Here is a 26,203-nt window from a genome sequence, read left to right as displayed (position 1 = left end):
AAAAGACAGTTTTTACGAAGAAGTGGAACGGATATTTGACCAACTCCCGCGATACCATATGAAGATTCTATTAGGGGATTTCAATGCGAAGGTAGGACGAGAGGATATTTTCAAACCGATTATAGGGAACGAAAGTTTGCATAAGGAAAGTAATGACAACGGTGTTAGACTCGTGAACTTTGCAACATCCAAAAACCTAATTGTGAAGAGTACAAAATTCCCACATCGCGACGTTCATAAATACACTTCATCACCAGACGGAAAAACACATAATCAAATTGATCACGTTTTAGTAGATAGAAGAAGACAATTAGCATAATTGACGTCCGGTCGTTTAGAGGGGCTGATTGTGACACTGATCACTACCTGATAGTAGCGATAATACGAGAGAGATTATCGTTGAATAAAGGTAATATTCAATGTCCGAAAACGGAGAGATTTAATTTAAAGAAATTAGAAGAGAGCCAGGTAAGAGAGGAATACCAGATTGAAGTTTCGAATAGATTCTCGGTCTTAGAAGACTCGGAGTACACTAGTGTTGAGGATACTTGGATTGAAATTAGAGATAGCATTAAAAGGTCAGCAATAGAAAAATTGGGACACGCGGAAATACGTAGGAACAAACCATGGTTCGACCAAGAATGCATTAAACTAGCAGAGAAGAGAAAACAGGCAAAATTACGGTGGCTACAAAATCCGAATGAAATAACTACACAAAATTTCGCAGATATCAGGGGGGGGGGGGAAACTTCCAAAACTTTTAGAACAAAGAAACGCGATTTTTTGAAAGCTAAAATTAAGGAACTTGAAGATAATAGTAAAAATAAAAATATTCGGGACATGTATAAGGGGATCAGCGAATTTAAGAAAGGCTATCAACCTCGTGCTTATATATTAAAGAAATCTGACGGAACAGTTCTCACTGATACGGATAGCATCTTAAATAGATGGAAAGATTTCTTTGACGATTTGCTGAACACGCAGCCAAAAACTAATGTGCGTGGAGAAAAGGAGATACACACCGCAGAACCGTATGTTCCAGAACCCAATCGAATAGAAGTGGAAGCCGCTATAAAGAAATTAAAGAAACACAAATCTCCGGGTGTATATGAAATTCCGGCTGAGTTAATATTAGCTGGAGGCGAAAAATTGTGGAACAAGATACACAAACTCATTCTCCTTATCTGGAACAAGGAAGAATTGCCACAAGAGTGGAAAGAGTCAATCATTGTTCCAATTCACAAGAAAGGCGACAAAACTAACTGTAATAATTATCGAGGCATTTTTCTTCTGTCAACATACTATAAAATCCTTTCAAATATTCTGTTAGCAAGATTGACCCCATACGCAGATGAAATTATTGGAGATTATCAGTGTGGATTTAGACGAAATCGATCAACTATCGACCAAATATTTACCATTCGCCAAATACTCGAAAAGAAGTGGGAATACAATACCCCGGTACATAACTATTTATTGATTTTAGAAAGGCTTACGACTCTGTTAGGAGAGAAACATTATACAACGTTCTTACAGAACTTTGAATACCGAGAAAGCTAATTAGATTAATTAAGATATGTTTAAGTGAATCCCAAAATAAAGTCCGGGTAGGAAAATTTTTGTCCACGAGCTTCCACGTCGAAAATGGCCTGAAACAAGGAGATGCGTTGTCGCCATTATTATTTAACTTTGTGCTGGAATACGCCATAAGGAAAATCAAAGATAGCAACGAGGGCCTAGAGTTGAACGGCATTCACCGGGTTATGGCATATGCTGATGATGTAAATTTAATAGAGGAGGATAGGAGAACAGTAGAAATAAATGCAGAGATCTTATTAAACGCTTGCAGGGACATGGGTTTAGAAGTAAATGCAGAGAAAACTAAATACATGGAAGTGCGTCGGGACCGTAATACGGCAAATTGTGGAGGCGTTAAAATATTAAATAATGCTTTTGATAAAGTGGATACTTTCAAATATTTAGGATCAATATTAACAGACGAAAATCATATTCACGAAGAAATTAAATGTCGACTAAAAGCAGGGAATTCATGTTACTACTCGGTTCAAAATCTCTTGTCGTCGCGAATTCTGTCGAGGAATTTGAAGCTTAAAATATATAAAACGATAATCATGCCTGTTGTTCTGTATGGTTGCGAAACATGGTCGCTTACTCTGAGGGAAGAACATAGACTGAAAATATTTGAGAACAGGATCCTGAGAAGAATATTCGGACCCAAGAGGAACGAGAATGGGGAATGGCGGAAGCTTCATAACGAGGAACTACATAGTTTATACGGTTTACCCAACATTGTTAGGGTCGTCAAGTGTAGGAGGCTTAGGTGGGCAGGTCATGTAGCTAGAATGGAAGAAAGTAGAAACGCTTTCAAAGTCTTGACTGGTAGACCCATAGGAAAACGACCATTAGGAAGACCTAGGCGCAGATGGGAGGATAATATTAAGATGGATCTCGCAGAGATAGGAATACAAAGTAGAAACTGGATGCAATTAGCTAAGGATAGAAGTCAGTGGAGAGCTTTTGTGAACGCGGCACTGAACCTCCGGGTTCCATAGGCCATAGAGTGAGTGAGTTAGTTAGTTAGTTACGTTTCAGTAGTTTCACAGCTAGATTTTCAATCAAGTAAATATTGGAGTGATATCATGTGGCACAGATAGAGTTTCTTTTGTAGCCAACTTTCTCCAAATAATTTAACACTATTTGTGATGGATTTTAGGTCTTTGGCAATGTCATTGTTAGTTACATGCCGGATTTGCTCTGCTTTACCAGAATATCATCCATTACTATTGTGATCAATCGCCCACTGCGATCAGCATCTTGGGCATCAAAAGTTCCAGAATAAAAGTGATTGAATTCTTTCGTCTGTTGCTTTTAATAAATTATTTTGCCCATAAACAGCATTAATTTCTTCACAGGCCTGCGTAGCACTTATGCCTTTAACGAAATAAAATTGTAAAATGTTCCGCAGTTTTGCTGAAATTTAACTCCATGACGCAATATCTTCTGTCAGACTAAGAATTCAACTACATTCTACATATCTATTAGCTTCAACTATCTGCTGTCAAATGACATCGGGCATGACCCGTTGCGTGTCATGTATCGTAAGATTTTGGACACTAACGTCACCTCGTGCGCAAAAGGCTCAATACTTTTTTGACAACCTGATACGTTAGAAACCTGCTTGCCTGAATCTGGATGGCGCCTAAGCACCGTACATATTCACATTTTTATATTATTGTTGTGCATTTTTTTTTTAAGAATGCACTATAGATATAAATATTTCATTAGTGTTTTACGGTGTAAATGTGGAACGGTAAAACCGGTGCAAAACATTTGAAACTATAAATACATATAAATGTCGTTTACGTTCTGCGTATACTTCTCATTGTTCGAGTGATCACTAACCGGAACATTTTCTGCTGGAAACTAATTGGTTCTTTCTCTAAGTTTTGCGTAATTTTCGCAAGTAATCTATAATGTTCCGTATGGATGTAAGAAAGACGTAAAGATATAACTATGCGTCATACTTTTAGCCTGAGGACATAAGTTCTTTTTCTCTCAAAATGTGTCGTCACATTTCATGCATGTGTTTAACGAAATACGGAGATAAGGCTTGTTTTTGATGTATTCTCTGCTGTTCATATTAAAAATTAGTGACACCATATGGCAGTGAAAAAAAAAAGAACTATCATATTGACATTTCTTTATTTTAGAATCTAATCCTCATAGTTTGAGTGGCATATATGTAAAAAATATCACTAATCTTTTTGACGATTACTTCCTACCTTCCTGCAGCATAACTAAGCAAAATATCGTGACTTATGGCTCTTTATTTTTTAACGATTAAACTGATAAGTTGTAACGTCCAATTTTTTCGGGTATTTATAATGTGATTTAGAATAACTAATCGATTGTATTTCTGCACAGATAATTAATGAAATGTAAAGGTAAATCAGGTTTTCGAGTTTTGTTGCCTTGACTGGATGAAACCACTGACGTAATCGAACATGTCGCAACTCTCAATTCTGTACTGTTTCTGAAGGCGGAAATGTGAAAGGTTTTTATACAGATCAGTGCTGACCGTACTGCAGACCGGTTGTTCGAAATTGTGTTTATCTGATTTTCAATGCGGGAGAAAACTTGTTGCTCGAACATACGATGGAGTTCTGATTATGGCTAGGGAGCTTTGAGGCTGCAAGCTTTTCTTAAAATCAGGTACACGGAAGTCATATTTCTTTATTGTTATGCCCGTGGGCTTAAAATTTACTTTTAGAAAAGTCCGTTGACTGTACAAAAGAGTGTAAGATGTTCTTTTTAAACTGTGTCGGAACATGGTTCTTTTTTGTTGAAGTCTTCAAAAAGAACTGCTCTGGATCCTACAGTCAACAAACTTACCCCAACAGCCTCAAACACAAGGTGGAACTATACGAGTAGTATAATTGATTTGCTGTATAACTTTAAAGATGAGCTGTTAGTGCTTCTTAAATCCATAGTGGAAAACACAGACGATGGGATCATGAAACTAGAGTTTGTGCAGCAGAATATATCAAAACATTCCAAGTTTTGGCTTCAATTTTTTTTCTTTCTTTCTTTCTTTCTTTATTTATTTCTTTATTTCTTTCTTTCTTTATTTCTTTCTTTCTTTATTTATTTAAACTGTTTTCAGTGATAGTATCAAGAAGAAAATATCTTATTGAATATCTTACAAAAGAAAATTCATTATGTTGGCTACTTTGAAGCAGAACTAAGATAATTGAGACAGTTTCGATTACATTGGTACAAAATAGTAGAAACCACTGAAGAACCTAGAAGCACACTGTTCAAACAGATCAAGAGCGAATGAAATTGGATGTGACAAAGAAAAAAATAGTTTCCGACGTCTATATTTTGAAATTATTGATACGCTGAAAGAAAAACTGAGCACTGTATTTTCTTATATTGAGAAGAGTTATTCGTAGTATTAGCAACCGTAACAGTCGTCGAAGTGCCACGTCATGCCACTGTTATATTGTGAGATGTGCTGTTGTACTTAGCACATACTATAAAGTTCACTTCTTGTAAAGACCTGTTTGATTTGTTTTCCATCACAGTAGTAGTTTGTGTGTATTCTGAGTATGTAGTGTATTTGGTAGGAAAAAAAATCTGAAAATGAGTGGTCATCTTATAGCTTTTTAGTACTTTCATTTAAAAAGAAAAAAACTGCCAGTGAAAATTGTTGAATGGATTCTCATAGCTTTCTCACACTTAGCCACTGGAAACATACTGACAAGTAAACCTTACGTTTGGGTGAATCGAGTTGCTGACTGAGACACATATGAAAAAGTAGTACTAAATGTGGTCAGTATTTCAGTGAAGTTGCGAAGCTCCAGGGGTTTAGGAGATACAGCTACCAAAACATCACATAGAAGTACAGAATAGTTGTCATACAGTTGGAGGTAAAAGCTCTGTAAGACCTCTTGTAATGACAAAAGGTGAATAACAAATATATGGGTACATATTAGGACTAGGGGGAAGTCATATAGTGAGGGTATACCTGACGGCGGCCATCTTGAATTCCGCCATTTTGAATTAAGGTTAAGTTTTTAAAATAGGAATAGGGTCATGTGATACATGATTTAAGGCGCAAATTTAATCAGAAGAACAATGGTGACGTTAATTTTGATTTACACGCAATTGGTAAAAAGTTACAGGGAAATTAAATATTATTGCAGCATATGTATTAGTCCTTTACCCCACCTTGTAAATTTTGTGTTAATGATAATAATTAAATAGAAAGCAGGTGGATAAATACTAGATCTATTGTAAGAGTTGCCTTGATGTCGGCCATGTTCAAATCCGCCATTTTGAATCAGACAAAAGTTTTAAACAAAACGCATAACATTGACACCTTATTAATAGCAAATTTTACCATAAATCCAACGGTATAACCATTTTTGCTTTATCATTAACCAGCATTTGTTATCGCATAAACAAGTTGCTAATTTAAGGAAAAAATGACCAAAGTGGAATTGAGTCATAATTGAACTTGGGTCTTTCTTCCAGAAAAGTACTCAACTAACCATCAATATGTAGTTCAGAAAAGAGTGCATGATTTGCACAAATGCTCTGCTCACAGTGAACAGACCCGACAAAGGCAATCGAGTTACACTTGACACATTTGTCGTTAACCCTTCCGTCAAAGCAGTAGTAGTAAGGAGCGATCCATTTAATTTTGTGCTGGTTAATGATAAAGCAAAAATGCTTATACCGTTGGAGTTATGGTAAAATTTGCTATTAATAAGGTGTCAATGTTATGCGTTTTGTTTAAAACTTTTGTCTGATTCAAAATGGCGGATTTGAACATGGCCGACATCAAGGCAACTCTTACCATAGACCTAATATTTATCCACCTGCTTTTTATTTAATTATTATCATTAACACAAAATTTACAAGGTGGGGTAAAGGACTAATACATATGCTGCAACAATATGTAATTCCCCTGTAACTTTTTACCAATTGCGCGTAATTCAAAATTAACGTCACCATTGTTCTTCTGATTAAATTTGCGCCTTAAATCATGTATCACATGACCCTATTCCTATTTTAAAAACTTAACCTTAATTCAAATTGGCGGATTTCAAGATGGCCGCCATCAGGTATACCCTCACTATATGACTTCCCCCTAGTCCTAATATGTACCCATATATTTGTTATTCTTTTTTTGTCGTTACAAGAGGTCTTACAGAGCTTTTACCTCCAACTGTATGACAACTATTCTGTACTCCCATGTGATGTTCTGGTAGCTGTATCTTCTAAACCCCTGGAGCTTCGCACCTACAACTTCACTGAAATACTGACCACATTTAGTACTACTTTTTCATGTGTGTCTGTCAGCAACTCGATTCACCCAAACGTAAGGTTTACTTGTGAGTGAAATGCCCACCCTCCATTAGATTAAAACTATTAAATGAGGGCATATTTATATTATATATGATTCTAAAGAATAAATTCAAGGAAAACTAATTTTTCTTCAGTTATTGCGGTATAATTGTTAAATTTAAAATGACTAAAGAATTAAACATATTTAGTATGATTTTATGTATATGATACTGTTGCTGAAGACTAAGTGTTAGCGGAGGACCGTGAAGCATGGAAGCTTCTCAGCTGCGGCAAGTGACGTGCCAATAAGGGCAGAATACCTATGATGATGATAAGGGCAGAATACGTATGATGATGATACTGTTGCGGGTGATAAATTGATACTTTTTAATGTGAAAAAAGTTAAATGAAAATTTCTAATTCTACGTGCCACGCGTATTTCTTTAGGCTAAAGGAGATTGATGAGTAGAGATGCAAAATATGAAGAAAAGATAAAATAATGAAAATCGAAAGTGCAATATATATATATATATATATATATATATATACACATAATATTAAGTATACTATGTAATCGATACATTGTGATTAGCTGTACCTAAAATAAAGCAAATATAAAGAGTGTGACTACACAAATCCGTAATCTAAGAACTGTGTCCTAAGACTAGTCCACCTTTGCATTACAGCTCAAAAACTGGCTTTATCCTTTTTGAAGTAAGTTAAGTGTTGAAAAGCCCATTGTATCATTTCCAGGAAACAGAAAATAAGACTTTTAAGTGCAAACAGAACATAAAAGATCTCCATTACAGTTCCTGGAGAAGAAGAAACACATACTTATTTACACGTTATTGCTATTCTTCTGTAGACGAAGCTATACACAGTATTTATCGTGTAATGGTTTGTTTTGGCTTGGCGAATGGATGTTACTGTCTGCATTTTGTACGAGTAGGTAGACTGTATATGTATTTGCATCTGCTTATTATTCACTTTTATTCTGGAACTTTTGATGCCCAAGATGCTGATCGCAGTGGGCGATTGATCACAATAGTAATGGATGATATTCTGGTAAAACAGAGCAAATCCGGCATGTAACTAACCATGACATTGCCAAAGACCTAAAATCCATCACAAATAGTGTTAAATTATTTGGAGAAAGTTGGCTACAAAAGAAACTCGATATCTGTGCCACATGATATCACTCCAATATTTACTTGATTGAAAATCTAGCTGTGAAACTACTGAAACGTAACTAACTAACTAACTCTATAGCCTATGGAACCCGGAGGTTCAGTGCCGCGTTCACAAAAGCTCTCCACTGACTTCTATCCTTAGCTAATTGCATCCAGTTTCTACTTTGTATTCCTATCTCTGCGAGATCCATCTTAATATTGTCCTCCCATCTGCGCCTAGGTCTTCCTAATGGTCGTTTTCCTATGGGTCTACCAGTCAAGACTTTGAAAGCGTTTCTACTTTCTTCCATTCTAGCTACATGACCTGCCCACCTAAGCCTCCTAAACTTGACGACCCTAACAATGTTGGGTAAACCGTATAAACTATGTAGTTCCCCGTTATGAAGCTTCCGCCGTTCCCCATTCTCGTTCCTCTTGGGTCCGAATATTCTTCTCAGGATCCTGTTCTCAAATACTTTCAGTCTATGTTCTTCCCTCTGAGTAAGCGACCATGTTTCACAACCATACAGAACAACAGGCATGATTATCGTTTTATATATTTTAAGCTTCAAATTCCTCGACAGAATTCGCGACGACAAGAGATTTTGAACCGAATAGTAACACGAATTCCCTGCTTTTAGTCGACATTTAATTTCTTCGTGAATATGATTTTCGTCTGTTAATATTGATCCTAAATATTTGAAAGTATCCACTTTATCAAAAGCATTATTTAGTATATAATAGTTTTAATAATAAACTTTATACGTAGACCTGTATATCATCTTTCATTTAAGCCACCTGTTCATTAACTTTTCTAAAAACACATCAGGCATAGGTTTACAGTACTATTATCTACACTATTATTTAAAATAATAGAACCGACTCACTCATCGTTCCCAAGTTATGTTACTACAGGTAAAAACATGCAATTTGAATAGTTCATTTGGTCCCATACGCAAGAAATAAGAAAGGGTTTTTCTAAACACACATTCTAACTTGGTAGAAATGCTTTTTTCTGATTAGAATGAAGTATTACCAATCCTTGAAGTTAGTAAAATTAAATTCGGCATACAAACTTCCATTTAAAATTAGTTGAAAACGTGTTTGAGCTTTTGAAAAGTCCGCACCTAAAGGAGGAAAGGGAAAATTTCTATAATATTTAAATTTTCCACCATTTATTCAGAAAATACTAAATGTAATTATTCGTTTAAGTTGAAGATTTTAAAAAAATCACTTATGGATATTACCTATCTTACCAGAAAGAAAAACCACTGAACAGTCGGTTTAAAACTAATTTTGGAACATTGTTAGCACTGTCCTCACTCCACATTTTTTATAATGTCACTTTCATTGAGATAAGTATCCTAAAGGGGAGGATGGAATTAAATATGTGCTCCAAAAATGTAGTATGTCACAAGTCTCTTGTGTTAGGGAGATGAAATTCCATATTAAATATGGAATTTCATCTCCCTAATAATGAAATTCCATATTAAATAAATAGTGGTCATGCTCCTCAGTTTTTCAAAAATTGCGCTTCTAAGGGGGGAGAGAAGTGGCAACATCCATAATAGTTTCGACGTTCTTATCACGAAAAAATGGCTGTACCGTTTAAAATAAATTTCGGAACATAACACGAGGCTCGAGCTGTGGTTTTATCACGTTACTTTCATTTACAATGGTTATCCTAAAGCGGAAAGGTTCAAAATGTAAGACAAAAGTACATTTGGATTATCTCTAGAGCTCCTCTAGGTAGGGATAACAGTAGGTAACTTGGTCTATATTCGTACTAAATAAAAATTGACACGTTTCCAAGCGTTTACGGAAATCAAGCTTCTAAGGGGGTCAATTTCTAAAATATTTTTCTTTCGTTTTGTATTCATAAAATGGCTAAAGTAACTGTTTAAACAGTTTAAAATGAATTTTTGAACATGTTTGGGTCGACCTGACGTTTTATAAATTTGCTTTGATTGAAATTGTATCCTAATAAAGAAAGGGAATTAAATTTTATTTATTGCAAATAATAAGACTTCACTATCTAGAATAAAACTTAAAACATAGCTAACAGTTGGGTACAGCTGAAATTTTCATTTTACTGTGATTAAAGTAGAAATCATAAGGTGGGAAATGCATTCAGATATACCTTTTAAATATTTTCCATAAGCCTTATGCTTCGTGTGCGAAAAAGTGGTATTTCAGCTACTTTCATTAAGTAAACCTTACTATTAATAATTGGAGTCATTAACTTCAAGAATAAAGCAACATATAGGGGGGGGGGGGGGCGGAGTAGTGGTTTAGCGATAGTGCCCAACTCTAGTGTAACGATTTCCTATTTTGATCCCAAGCCATGGGAGTTTGTAGTGAACACATCGTATCAGTGAGTTTTCTCACGTTCTCCTGTTTCATCTCACACTCATTCTACAATTATTTCATAATTATTCACTTCGTTACAATCCGCTCCTTTAGCCCACAGGGCATGAACGTAGGTCGTCATACGAGAAATTTAATTTCATTCCAGTAGCATAAATGCGATATAAAAGCCTGGGAATATTCAGTTATTACCCTCTTAGTTTCCCCAATTTTAGATTATTTCACAGAGCTCCGTCTCTCGTGAGATATAGTGAAGTATTTTTAAGTTAAACATATTGTGAATTCAAGAAAATCCTACGTTCGTGTTGTTGTTGTTTTCTCATAAAGTAAGGTAATCGAAGCTAAATGTGAAGATACATTGCCAGGGGGAACAGAGGTTCGTCCTGTTTTCAAATTGGTGGATTTGCACGAGTCATTGGTTCCGACAGCATAGATAGTATCTCAGCCTTAATTTGAGGTAGATAGGGCTGGAAATGTAGCCTGATTTCAAAGGATTACTAAATAGGTTGTACCCTGCCAGGTTGTGATCATACCGTGGGTACTTTGCAACGTCATGATGCCTCGTAGCACAAAAAAAAAAAAAAAAAAAGAAAGAGTATTTTGGCTCTATTAAAACGCTCCAGCGCCAACACTATAGATACTAGTCGACTTATACTCGTTAAGTGTTCCGTGCACTAGTATATATAACTAAGAGGTTGAGGAATTCCCTTTCGGTATGAGAGAGAAGAGACGCTTGTCCTTCAAGGTAATACAAGGATAACAGTTAGAGATTAGGTTAGGCATGCAACTTTACAGAATATGAAGAAATGTGAAAGTTTTGATTGAAATATGAAATATGAAAATTTGAAACGTGCTATTTTAACTCAACATCGTACCATGAAACATTAAGATTTTTGTTCCCATTGTCTTTCGATGCATGGTTTAAAATACGAAATTTAATATTTTTGCCTCTCTACTAATGAATAATAAAACTGACTTATAATGAAATAATTGGTGGTATAAAAATGTTGAAGGAAACTGGAAGCCCGAGAAAACCACGGACATAATGTCTACTACAAACCACTTTTCCTGAGATCGAACTAGGAACCCCTAGCAGCACTAAGTCAGCGTGCTCCTACTTTTTAATATGTGTAGAGGAGGCAATTTGATTTTCTTGGAAATTTCAAACTTTTACATTGCGCCTAATATAAAATTGGAAAAATTTCGTCTGAAAAAAAGCTGTATAACGTCTAGTATTTAGTTACTGTTCAAAATCGTACGAGAGGGCGATTGAACTATCGAAGTTACTACTTGCTTGGTATTAGAACATTTTAATTAGACATTAACCCACGTATACATCTGAAATAACGAAACCAGCTGGATGTGAATGAAATGTTCGCCCCGAAGTACATAATTTCCAAAGGGTCGGTAGGAGCTACTTGGTTAATGTCGTCGCACTTGCAACCATATACTTTTGCCATCTCTGAGCAAATGATTGGTTTCCATGCCGAAACGAATCTGGAGTCTGTGACGCGAAGAAACCCTCCGCTGCATGTTGCACCCCTAAATCACCAGGGAAGATTATTGAAAAATACAGTGTTTTAGTTGTACTCAAATTGTTTTCTTTAATATCAAACCACCCTCGTATGATCGTCATAGCAAATCCACTTTTCATCTGAAATGACAGTCCGATGCAGGAAACTTCCCTGGCTGTTCCTTTAGATTCAGAGAACTGTACACCTCTAGACGGTGTTTTTTGTTGGCCAGTGTCAACTCATGTGGTACCTGTGAACATTTTCACCTTATCGATTGCACAGAGTTAACGGATGACAATTGTGTGATGTATACCTAACTCGTCTTCAATTGCACGAATATTTTTCCGAGCGTCCTCTTGTACTGTGTCCTTGAGGTCATCCGAATATGTTGGTCGGTGTTCATTTTGCTGTGCTTTGTCACCGAAACTAAATTTTAGAAACCTACAGCGAATGGTGCGTTTATTTTCCATTCCTAGCCTAAATGCAGTGTGTGTGTGAGTGTGTGTGTGTGTGTGTGTGTGTGTGTGTGTGTGTGTGTGTGTGTGTGTGTGTGTGTGTGTGTGTGTGTGTGTGTGTGTGTGTGTGTGTGTGTGTGAGTGAGTGAGAGAGAGAGAGAGGAAGGAAGGGCTGTGCAAAATGTCCCAGTTTGAATTCGTGAAGAAAAGTTACTTGTATTCTTCATATTTCACTTTCATACGACCATGTTTAACAGCTCGCACCTACTGATATTCTTGGTACCTGTTTGCTGGACGTGCATAGTGCGGCGTTAGACATGTGACCTTTGTCTTGTGTTGTTTGTTTCCCACCAGACATCAAAGCGGATATTCCCACCAACTCAATACTTATAATGTACTTCTTGAAGAGAAACAAGAAAGAAGAAAAATTGAGAGGTTCCAAGTTGGGATTCCATCAAAAGGCTGGAATCATTTTAATGTGTATAACTTTTGACATAATGAAGCCGAAAAGTTAGTTTTTGTGACTAAATTAATAGAACGAATTTGAACTTTTGTGCAATATGCAACATTTAAATCTAACTTTTCCTTTCCACATAATTACTTCTTTTGAATGTGTTCTTAGCTTAAATATTTTCCTGGCTATAAAGTACTAGCAAGTACTTCTGCATGAATATTGTAGGCTATTTTGATCGCTTTAAAACGACAGTTTTATTTTGTCACAGAAAGTAAGTTCTTGATTTTGTGTTATCGAGGATGTAGTATAGTTCTCGTCTCGTTTTGATTTTAAGATTAAAATCCTACAACACTTGTTACAAATGTTTCGCATTACAGTGAATCAAAATAATTAGAAAAACACTAAAACGGGTAACAAGTACACAATCCGATGCAGGTGCCAGGATGTTTACATAAAGATGACAAAAGAACTATCAGACTGGAAGGAAAAACTCAGTTAAATCCAACATGGACACTGAGTCAGAAATTGGAATAACATCCTTGACACCTTCACTATCATTACCAACCACCAAACAAGCAGCACAAGAAATAGTTATTTATACTGTAAAAACTCGCACTGAAAGCGTGAAGATCTTCAAATGCTGTGTATCTATCCTATCCCCACTAAAACTTTTTTTTCTTCTTCTTTTCGGTTGTCTGATACTGAATTATAATCAGCGAATTTTGTAAATACAAAATGAGAGAGGGGAAAGGACAAGAGACTACTTTTACAATTTATGTATTGTGTTGGGCTTATACACATATGCAATTACTTTTGATCATTGTTTATATAATTAATGTTGGACATTTGTTTTATTTCATTACTTTCCGCTTTACAGGATTGGAATGTTATGTTGTGGGATCTAAATGAAGGAAGACATCTATATACTTTAGACCATAAAAGTATTATTAACGCATTGTGCTTTTCTCCAAATCGATATTGGCTCTGCGCTGCCACAGGTCCTTCCATTAAGATATGGGTAAGCAATTTACTTAAATATTTTGACGCACCTGAGAAGTTAGTTCGAGATACTACTTTTCAAATCCACTTGATTGGTTCATGCTCGTGTTACAAGACCAGATTAGGAAGATATTTTATGTAAATGGTAGAGGAAGTAACCTTTACGTCGAAGAAAAATATTTTCTTCTTTTAATCTTGGATATAGATAACCAAATGACGTAACGGTGTATAGGTATGCCAATAAATTGCTACTGATTTGTCGAAGCCACCAGTTCTTTTGAGAGTCACATGCATTTTTTTTTTCTCTAAACTATTCTTGTAGAGTCAATGAAGGTTTATTTATAACTAGCTACGTTTAATCGTGTTACTGGAAAAACATAATTTAGTTCTAAATAACTTTCGCAAAATCATATTTTCATACTTGAGCCCAAGAATTACCCTGACAATCAGAATTAAAGAATGCTAGAAAAAATTAAAGAATAAACAATAAGAAAAGCACATACGAAAGGATAGCATGGAAATACTGTTCTTTTTAACATTTTTTTTTCTAAATAAAAGCAATAAAATTGGTATCGTTGGATATACCTCATCGAATCCAAAAACTTTTGTCAGTATCAATTTTAGGAAAAATGTATGTTCTTGGATATACTTGGTGTCAAGATGACAATTTTACTGTAGGAATTTCAAGTTAATAAATAAACAGCTTGAAGCATGCAACAAAAGTGAAAGTCCTGTATGGTCTGAGATTGGATATCGCACTGAAAGTACACCCTGTTTCAAAAAGAATATACGTATTTCGAATGCATATATTTATTAAACTTTAAGACATACGAATATGAAATTTTACACACACATTTACAAACCTCTCGAGTTCAAATTACAATGTTCAATATGTCCTTCATCAGCGACACGAACAATATTACATCGATACTCAAATTCCTCCCATACTCGGGCAAGCATGTCCTGCGTCACTGATGTTATGGCAGTACGGATCCGGTTCTTCAACTCTTCCAGGTTCTGTGAGAGTGGTGGTACATAAACTTTGTCTTGAACGAAACTCCACAGGAAGAAGTCACAGGGCGGCAAATCCGGTGACCGTGGAGGCCAGCTGAGACATGCTAAGTCGCCAGCTCCTTGACGACCAATCCAACGGTTCCGTAGAGTTTCATTTAGATATTCACGCACTTGGCGACTCCCGTGAAGGGGTGCCCCGTCTTGTTGAAAAATTAAGTTGTCTTCATGCAGCCTCGGAAACAACCAGTTTTGTAACGTAGCGAGATACTGCTGACTTAACCGTGTTTCCAGTAAAGAAGAATGGGCCGTAAACAGATGATCGTGATATCGCCCAAAACACATTGACTTTGGGCGAATCTCGTACATGTTCAATGACTGCATGTGGGTTCTGTAGGACCCAAATTCCAACGTTTTGTTTGTTTACTTGACCACTAACACGGAAAGTCGCTTCATCACTGAACACGATACGTTGTGCAAAAGTGTTATCATTGTCAATAGCATCCAGAATCTCGTTACAAAATGCCACACGTTTGCGTTTATCAGGACGCAGAGCTTGTAACAGCTGTAACTTGTACGGCTTCATAACCAACCGACGTCTCAAAACATGCCAAATTGTTGTTGTTGGCACTTGTAACTCCCGACTGGCACGACGAGTTGATTTTGAAGGACTACGTTGGAAAGCAGTTTGAATTCGTGCAACATTTTCTTCAGGAACACGGGGACGGCCAGGACTCCTCCCTTTACATACACTTCCTGTATCTACAAACTGTCGATACCATCTGCGAATGTTCCACCCATTCGGAGGATCAATTTGGTACCTCAACCTAAAACGTCTTTGCACTGTAATCATGGAATTGCACTTCGCAAACTCGAGAACACAAAATGATTTCTGCTGCGGAGTAGCCATTTTAAACATATGACGGTTACCAAGCAAAACAAAGACAACTGACTTGTAGCGGCTATTAATATAAACTAGACTATGTATTCGTTTCTCCAATAGCCGAGCCGAGGTGCAGCGATCGATAGCTTGGACAAAATAATTCTTCGTAATGCGTATATTTTTTGAAATAGGGTGTACTTAAAGTTCAGCAGGCTTCAAATGAGATTATTGCAAATCTTTGATTACTTTTAATTTAGATCATGGTTCCTCAATCTCGTTTATCGCCCACCCCCCATACCTTGACAGTCCAGCTTGTCATAGTGCATTTTGCCTGACCCCTTCTGGAATTTCAAATACAGTACTGAATTTCAAAATCTATAATAATAATAATAATAATAATAATAATAATATCTCACAACTTACATTTTTAGACTAAATAGTTACCAGGTAACCAAGAAAGTTCTTGCCATTCGTGATCGCAACAAATACATCGTATAGTACTCAGTATTAGATCTCGAAGTAATATCTAGGGTGGCGACAAACTCGGAAAGCCGGGGGAAGTATCTGGTGTTAGGAGATTGGGAAGTCAGAATGAATTCAAAGGAATTTTGATTCGCTAAGAGTAATATTTCAATTCGATTTCTATATTTTATACAGGAAATTATAATTAAGCGAAATCACTTAAGCTTTGTATACAACTAACAGTGATAGTGAAGTAGTAATAGCCCGTGATTCCTTATGTTTTCGGGGGCACTGAAATGATACACGAAAATCAAGAGTACCTAAAAGCAACTTCGTGTCGGGAAAAAATTACTAATGAAACTCCGCCAAAAATTAATATCACTTCTTGAGAAGATTAGTCAGGATGGAACTTTCCGCTCAGGCTAAAGACAAAATGTGATTTACTGGAGGGTCATTAGACAGAATGGGAAGAAATGGCCTTAATGAAAACAGCAAAGAAATGTCTTACCACAGTTAGTACCCTGAAAGTTTGTTACCCCTACTAAAAGAGAAAATTGGCTTACGTTCTAGCAGTCATGGAGGAATTATGACTGTTAATGATTTCCTGAACACCAGAATTCCGAATTTTTTTCTTGGGTGTTTACGAAAATCTGAATCGCCATAAGAAGTGATTTGAACTAAGAAGGAATTACGTTAATAAATAATAAGTAGTATTCACACCTGTGCATTTTTTTAAGTTTTGGTTAGCTTAAAAAGTTGTCGATCACCGTGTAAGGCAAGAGTAGTGGAAAAGTTAGGAAAAAATAGAATTCGAACCAGGCTTAAAAGGTTTCATTCCAGAGAAATTACCTAACACGCAAGGCTATTGAAGCAACTGTAGTTGCCACTCAGTTGTTTATAATGAACGAACTCTCTAGCAATTATTATTATTATTATTATTATTATTATCATTATCATTATCATTATCATTATCATCATCATTATCATTATCATTATCATTATCATCATCATTATCATTATCATTATCATTATCATCATCATTATCATCATCATTATCATCATCATTATCATCATCATTATCATCATCATTATCATCATCATTATCATTATCATTATCATTATCATCATCATTATCATCATCATCATCATCATCATCATCAGCATCATCATCAGCATCATCATCATCAGCATCATCATCATCATCATCATCATCAGCATCATCATCATCATCAGCATCATCATCATCATCATCATCATCATCATCATCATCATCATCATCATCATCATCATCATCATCATCATCATCATCATCATCATCATCATCATCATCATCATCATCATCATCATCATCATCATCATCATCATCATCATCATCATCATCATCATCATCATCATCATCATCATCATCATCATCATCATCATCATCATCATCATCATCATCATCATCATCATCATCATCATCATCATCATCATCATCATCATCATCATCATCATCATCATCATCATCATCATCATCATCATCATCATCATCATCATCATCATCATCATCATCATCATCATCATCATCATCATCATCATCATCATCATCATCAAACGTCCTTGTTAACTTCAAAGTTTTCTGCTTTTGTCAAGATACCTATTTATTTTGAGAAACATTGAATTAAGGAACAAAATAGGATCTGAATATTCACAACAGCTGACTGCGAGCTTTGTTCGATAATTTCATTATTACTTCGCCTTTAATGCGCTGTTGCCAAAGTTCCTATTTTAAGGAACTTTAGAACTACAACTATTAGTGGTAGAAAGTATTACCTTTGTGATATTGGAAGGTCAAACGGTATCGAATTAGAACAGGTTTTTCTTCTGAATTTATTTCCCCGGTGGAGGTGCAGAGAGTTTCAGCGATCAAGTTTCATAATGAGGTTGTGACACTTTAGGCACTTTTAGTAAACGGTTATGGGTCAGGTCGAGAAAAATCTTTCAGATTTTAGTTGAATCTTTCACACACTAACATAAACATGAGACGCCTGGAACAACACAACTTCGCTCGTCACTCCAGCCGGTCTTGCCTGTTCGTTCATATAAGAAATTTTCCTAATCTTGACCCCATGGCCATCCTGCACTGACCATACTCAGTACCTCACTTGAAACCGAAAAATATCCCCCTCCAAAAAAAAAAAAAAAAAAAAAAAATCTGAAATCCTTTTAACCTTCCCCTCATTACGAGAATTGAACTCTTTCAAACATTCTGCACATTCTCTGAAGAAGTTCAGGTGCAAAATGTCCTGTGTCCAATACCCGTTTGACCTTCCAATAACACACACACTTCCCATTAGTCAGGCAATTAGTTCTTCAAATCGTTTTACTTCCTTAAGTGCACCCATTGTCTAGTCTTTAATGTTGGCGAAACTCACTCGATCCGCGGCGTCAACTATTTCAGGTATTGCAGTGACCAAATGATCCATTTTCTCCCGGAACATTACATTCGACCATAACTGCCCAAGTGTCGCCAACATTCTTCCCACAACACTCCCTCCCTTACTCCGTAATTTTAATCATCTGTAATACCCATCTCACTACACTTGATCTTTTTTCCCTATTTTTATTTTCCATGGCTTTTCTAAATTCTTGTTCTCTTCTCTCATTTCATATTGTTTTACTCAATTTTATGTTAACAATTTTGATTTTTCTGTTCTAATTTTTAGTTTCCATAATTATACATACATAAATTTCTATCTATATGTATTATTCTTTCTAGTATTCTTTCCAAATAACTCTTCCTATTAGTTGATATTCCTGCAATACGAGGTGTGTTTGTAATGAAACTGATTTTTTGTCATGAATTTTATTATTTTTACAAATCAGTATTATTTCCCTTCAAAATAGTACCGTTAGTTAGCTACACAGGTATGGGGATTTTTTTCTGTTTTCATAACAATGTCGGAAGGCTTCTGGTGGAATATCTTTCAGCTCATCGGTTACACTTCTGAATATTGTCCAAAGTACCAAAATGGCACCACTTCAAGTTCTTAAGCAAGGGGAATAGAAAGAAGTCACAGGCTGAGGAATCACGGGAATGCTTTTTTCTGCCAGAAGTTCTTTAATAGAGATTGCCTTGTGATTTGGTGCGTTTTCGTGGTTCAGCATCCAATTGTGTGCGATACCTAGTCATATACATGTCACACTTTTCCTGAGTGTTTCAAGGACTTACTGATAAAAAGTTCTATCGACAGCTTGTTCTGGTGGCTCATATTCCTTGTGGACGATCCTCCGATTGTTAAATAAAAAAAATCTGAAGTTCATTTTGAGTTTGTTCTCTGTCTTCTAAAAAGACTGTGTCATCTGAACTTGTGTCCTAGATAGGTAATGCTCTCCATAGGCCCTTTGTAACATTTCATAAGTCACAGTAGCGGATTCGCAAAGTTTTGCACAAAATTTGATGGCACAATGTTGCTAAAACTTGTGCCGGTTCATTTTCGTAACACATCTCATAAACACAAGTTCACTTGAGACGCTTTCTCAGCAAGTTCAAATTTGTACCGAGTCAACGGCAAGGGTTACGTTACCTGTGTGTTAAGGTGGGGGCAGTAGCGTTGTCAGTTTCTAATTCCCTTTCTCCATCTGAAGCGTTGAGCGAAAAGGCTTATTCTGTACTTTTTTTTTTCTTTTTGTACTGTGATAGTTTGTTTATTTCATCGAAAAATTCCGAAGTTGAAACGGAAAATTAATTACTAGAAAATAGTGGAAGCTATCACACAGTGCCAAAAGTGCGAATGATAAGTACTTTCGCTAAGTGCTTCATCATATATGGAGGGAAAGAAATAGAAAACAAAGAGAGGAAGCGTGTATGTGGGCACTGTTGGAATACATAATCTGTGATAATGTTGCCAAATTGACAGTAAAATTTAATCGAGGGAGATAAAGCTATGGGATCAGTGAGCCAGTCAGAATACAGGATAGTAGGAATCTCCATAGCAGAACATGCCGCGATCTGAGATGTGATCGCAGAAAATTTGCCGCGCCTGTGCAGAAAAATAGTCAACAGAAAAGTATAAAAACATGCTTGCGTTGTGTAGATGTCTTAAATGCACAGACGACTAGCATAAATATAGTGTGAACTGATTTTTTACGTAACGTAAAGCGTATTTTTAACAATCACTGGTGTTTTTTCTGCAGGAAAGTTTTGCAGAATCCCTGCAGAAAATTTGACTTACAAAAACTCATCAGGGTAGGAATACAAGTGAAGAGAAAAAAAAATTTACGTATAACGTGTGAGAAAAGAACTTAATTGGTCCAAAAGTTTAAAAATGTGAAGTATGAGGGGAAAATAAAATAATGGGGGATAATACAGAATAAAAAGTAGCAAATTAATAGTAAAATAGAAGATATGGCCAATATTTTCTTTTTTCTTTCTTTTTTTTTCTTTTCCTTTTTCTTTTTCTTTGTTTTTTTTTTTCAATCTTTAAAATGAAAACGAAAACTGATATTAAATCTCATTTGGCTTGCCTAACTACCTGCTTTTCGGGCTAGACTCTACTTCTCAGCCATATCTTGTATTATTAAATTTCACTAATGTAAAGTTGGAGTTCATTTAAGAGCATTATGTATGTTATACATTCATCTGGTTGTAGGTTTGATCTGGGTCATTGATCCTGTTCGTGAATTTTTCTTTATATACTTTCTAACTATTCTTATCAACGTTCATGTGCATGTACAAACAGCGTCTTTAGCCTACAAAATATAAGAATCATTCAACTAAACCTTTGACCTGACTTTATCTAGAATGTAAAAATCGTCAATTTGGTAATGCTAAGGAAGAAAGGGGAAAACTAGCATTACTCGTCTAAAATTCTTCCTGCTCCCAGCGTAATTATTTGTTGGTAATAGTGTTAATTGTTGCTTCACTGGGGGGCGCGGTGGCTCAGTGGTAGAGCGTTCACCTCTGGTGCTTAGGGTCCCGGGTTCGATCCCAGCCCCCGCCAAGTGAACTTTGTGGTGGACAAACATCGTGCTCGTGGGTTTTCTCGGGGTTCTCCAGTTTCCTCCCACTTTCTTCATTCCACCATTTCACTCATCTCTCATCATCATCGTCTCCTTTAGCCTAACCGGCATAACGTGGGACGTAAAACTTAGGTTTTTTTTTTTTTTTTTTTGTTGCTTCACTCTCTGAATACAAAGTCTGGTATAACAGAGCCCCAAAATTATTTTCAATATTACTCTTATTTTCTAAAAACATTTAAGATTGGGGTCCAAATACAAATTTTCCTTGTTTATCTTTGCCAAATAACTTACATTAGAGTAAATCAGTTTGTAACACATTTTTGTGGCGAATTTCTGTATCATAATTTCATGGAATATAAATGTATTCTACTTTTTACCTACGGGATTGAATTGTGTTCTTACCTAATTGTTATCCAATAACAAATATTTTCTATGATCAGTGATTTGTTTGAAGTAATTGTCCATAATTCAGTCATAAGAATCCATTAGACACATTGGATGAAATGTTGGTTTGAAAACAATGTTTTAAGTGAAAATGTAGAAGGTAGACAGTGAATTATCTCACTAAAGAGCTTATACTTTTTAACAGGATCTGGAAGGGAAAGTATTGGTCGATGAGCTGAAACCTGAAGTTGTTACACCAAGTGCCAAAGCGGAACCTCCACAGTGCCTTTCATTGACTTGGTCTGCTGACGGTCAAACTCTCTTTGCTGGATATTCAGATTATCACATCAGGGCCTGGCACGTTGTCAGTCAGAGTCAATGAACGTTAAAATAGTCTTCCAAAATCATTTATGCACAGATGACACACGTTTTTCCTTGCGTTTTAAAAAGGACAAAAGTTTCCTGTTTTGTTTTTTGCACCTTTGCACGTTTGATTTCTCTCTGAAAGTTTTCTTTTTCGTTATGTTTAATTTTCGAATGTTCCAGAGTTGCCTGTGATAATTACTTTGCCTTAGAGTATATTGCAAGAAGTAACTAAACACTGATCGTTGTGTTGGACTGAAATCGGAAGATTTCGTTCTGCTTTCTACTTATATATGTTGTTTCTTATTTAAGTACTATAACTTACTGAGTTATTTGAGGTAGCCCTTTTGTTTCCTGATAATAATGGATAATAAATAAATAATGCTTCATAAATATTAAAGAAATTGAATTATATGAAAAAATATACATTTTGAAACTGACAATGAATTAATCCAATGAAATCCGGTAAGTTTGTGTAATATATTTAAGAAATGTGAATATGATATGCTATTATTATATGTATCAACTTATTTAAATGTGTGCGTTTATGCTTTAGAAGATATGTCTATAACGATAATTCAGATCTGAAGCAGTCTCGCCGGTGTGCAAGTTCGAAAGAGATTTATGTGAATTGTTAATGTATTGATTTAAAAAATGTATTCCTTAATTCGTGTTGATTGACTATATCGGGAAGGATTATAAAATATTTATTTTTTGATTTATCTGTTAAATTAATATTATATACATTTGTCAACTTTCATGTTGTTGTTAAATCATATCAAAGTTAAATATATGTTATTAATGCGTTACGAATGTTAGTGCGCAACGAGCACTGTGATATTCATTCTACTAAACCTAAATGTTAGGAAAATTATTACACAAGAAATTTCCTTTTCTTTATGTTTTAGTTTATAGAGGATTCTTCATACCCAATGTATATACATATACAGTAAGTTTTCTTTAAGTTTAATAGATCTGTTTTTCATATTTTTCGATACTTAAAATTGTTATAGTATTAAATAATTTTGATTTCAAAATAATGTTTGTATATATTTCGTTTAGATCTAAGTTTACATCCGTAGCGAGATTCTTGGGTATATCAGACTTGGGAAGCTATTACACAATGCATTAAATGATTTATTCTTGTCGATTATGACACTTAAATTCATAATGGAATACTTTGTAATAAGGAGTGTAAAGGAAAAGCTGCAGCACTGCCATTAGAAGTTCTAAATAGTATCAATATATTAGGTAATTAGGCAATATATTAATCAAGTTAAGGTAATTGCAGTGAAAATTTATCTTTCACAAGTAACTGAGATGAAATAAAGTGGAATAGTCCTGTTTATTAAAGTGTATTCAAATTGTGCCGATAATACACTGCAACACAATAAGCTGTTAATATAACTGCAGTGCAATACTAAAGAGTATTTTCATGTACTAAACTGTAGTTTACATTTACGGAATCTGAAGTATTATTTAGTACTCACATAGGTGAATGGATAGTCTAAAGGAATAATATTTTGAATCAAGTGGATTTTATTATTCTTTCATTGTGTTATTATTATTATTATTATTATTATTATTATTATTATTATTATTATTATTTTCACAAATTGCTTCAGGTTGATAGGCATTTTTTTTCTTAAGTGAATACATTGAGACTGAAATTTGCCTATATGAGGAAATCGGTTTACTTCGAATTTTTCTTCTTTCTCTCTATTCTGTGAAATCATTTGTAAGTAATGTTAAATTCACCTTTTCATATACACTATATAAGACCAAAGAATGTGCCAATTCTTGTGTCAGTGTTAAGAAATTTCAGTTTTAAAATTTCAATTTTAAACTCGTAAATTTCTCCTGCTGGAAGTAGGTTTGGAACACTTATCGTCAGTGTAACATAAATGTCCTATTGATATAATCAGCAAACGTAACATCGAAATACAAAGCATAATTAAACTGTATTTACATATTAATAGCATAATATTTTGTATGATTTTCTTAATATATTTGAAAGCTTACATATTATAGTATTAAGGAAATTCGAATGTGATGCTACTAGAAAAAAATATTTTCTTTGCTACAATTCGAATGCACAATGATTAAGGCAAGAAAATAGTAAGCATATCTTTGTATGTTGTAGCTTGTAATTTGCTGTGTGCTTCCAGAATTGCAGCGCTTTCTTTGTGCTAAGCATTATAGAAAATCTATGTAAATATATATATAGAAAACAGAAAATTTATTATGTTCTTTTGGAATTGTATAGTTTTACTTTGATAGTTTTCAAAATCATACGTAATATTCTTTGTGCGATTCCTATAAATCAGTTTTGTAAGATGAAAATAACAGAAAAATTTTGTCATTCAGGGCCTAGTATAAGCGTGAATTAAATTATTTTAGAGACTGATTATACTAAGACTGGTTGATATCTGTTAATTGTTCCTTGAAAAACCAATGTGCCAGTAGTATTATGTTCCTTAAATATACTTTATTTAAAATCAAATATTGATGCATTGGTAATTGTTGTATAAACAATTATTTGTAGCTGATGAAAGTAGTCTTCGCATTTGTCCAAATTGACTGTGATAATTGTTAATATATCGAATATAGTGCTGTTCTTCTAAGTATGAGTGAGAAGTCAGCAACTATTGTTTAGTTTGTTTACAAGGTTTATTGTATTTATTTTGTTTAAATAAAGAAGCATTGATAAAAGGTTTTTCATTTGATAATGCATGTATTAATTGTACTAATATGTTAAAGATCTCATGTTTCACGCAACTGTTATAAATAAATCTAAGTTGAGGGTTTAGTAATGGGTAACCCTCTATCACTGATTCTTGCCAACGTAGTAATGAACTACTATCAGTGATTTATCTACACCCCCCAGCACCCCCCAAAAATTTTCGGACAACCCCGGAAATAAATTCCTTACATCCTCCCAACTAGGGGGGGGGGGTGCAATATGAAAAGATCCGTTCTCGTTCTGCTTAAAGGCCCTCCAGGATTTCGTAGAAAACATTTTAAATTATCTTTAGGCAGAACGGGAATTCACGTTCTGCCTAATCTTTGGAGACAGGGAATTCTATGCGAGAAGGAAATATTTAGGGAAATGCAGCATCGAAAAGCTTGACTCCTAGCGTGTTTGTATGCAGATCGAAACTCATGTATAAAATGGCTGTAGTAAGGAGGGCGGGAACTAAATCCAAGGGGTCAAAATGCAAGGAAAATTCTGACGAGGACAAAATCCATGGAACAAAATCACAGGAGTATATATTGGATGTCCCAGTGCACACCCTCGATGATTATTTTTTCAATTGAAATAACTTTTTCTTTCTTTTAAAATGCTGAAAACTGAATAAAACGTAAAAATGTTATAATAAAAGGGCAGATTAGCTTAAATTACTTTCACACACACCCATATGAAAAGTGCTGGGTATTCCTATTATACCTTTAATACGTTTAGCATATTACAGTAAGACTATTCATTTTAATTACGAAAAGTAACTGTGATGCTGTTTGATTTTAAAAGTCGTTCTTGTGTAGTAGCATATAGCAGTCTTTCATTTTGAGTAATGTATATTTATTTTAATTCTGAAATATTTATCAAGACTTTTTTTTTTTTTTTTTTTTTTTCAAAGATCAAAATATGAAATATATACTTACTATAAGTCTTACGTCTTTTATTGGGTTTGTAGCACTTTAAAAAAATGTTATCTGAAATTCTTCACTTTATGGAAATAACATTTTAGATGCTTAACAGTTGAAAAAAAAAAAAATATTAATCTGTGCCTATGATTCTGTTGCTTGAATTTAGTCCGTTTCGTCTGAATTTTCCTTGGGGTTTGTCTTCTTGAATTGTCCTGCATCCGTATTATTCTGCTCGGTAATTCTAACAGAGGCTGTAAGAGGAATGACTATTTCTTCAAGTTTCATCATAAATTTTAGATGTTCTTGTTCTTGGAAAAATGACGAGGATACAGTTTTTTATCAGCAGTTATTCACATCTACTTTGGTAAAGGTGAGTGTGATTTTTTTTAATCATAAAATAATAATTGCGGGAAAATGGAAAATTAATTGACTCAGTTGCAAGAAAGACGTTTGACATAACTGAAACGAACATAAAATAAACTTAATTCGGTATAATATCAAAATATTTCACATCAAGATTTTATTCACTTTTTCAGTAGTCCATCTCTAACATGGTAAGTCGCAGTACATAAAAGGTGCTACACTTCACATTCTCAAGACATGTTTGGCCATATATA

At 34.9% G+C, this 26,203-nt stretch overlaps 1 protein-coding gene across 1 annotated transcript in view; it reads left to right on the top strand.

Annotated features, from left to right (window-relative positions):
- The window catches only part of LOC145686381 (small ribosomal subunit protein RACK1-like), a 97,408-nt gene extending 72,754 nt beyond the window's left edge, over positions 1–24,654 (top strand). The window contains exons 6-7 of the mRNA XM_081759651.1: positions 13,713–13,853; positions 21,781–24,654. Coding sequence (XP_081615777.1) covers positions 13,713–13,853; positions 21,781–21,957 — 318 coding nt within the window. The 3' untranslated portion in view covers positions 21,958–24,654. The remainder of the gene's footprint in view (positions 1–13,712; positions 13,854–21,780) is intronic.
- Positions 24,655–26,203: the final 1,549 nt, after the last annotated feature.

The sequence above is a fragment of the Thermobia domestica genome, chromosome 5 (genome assembly GCF_964235325.1).
Source record: "Thermobia domestica chromosome 5, izTheDome1.hap1.1, whole genome shotgun sequence".
NCBI classification, from domain to species: domain Eukaryota; kingdom Metazoa; phylum Arthropoda; class Insecta; order Zygentoma; family Lepismatidae; genus Thermobia; species Thermobia domestica.
Note: the sequence above shows the minus strand (reverse complement) of the source record. Positions and strands in the feature narration are given on the sequence as shown.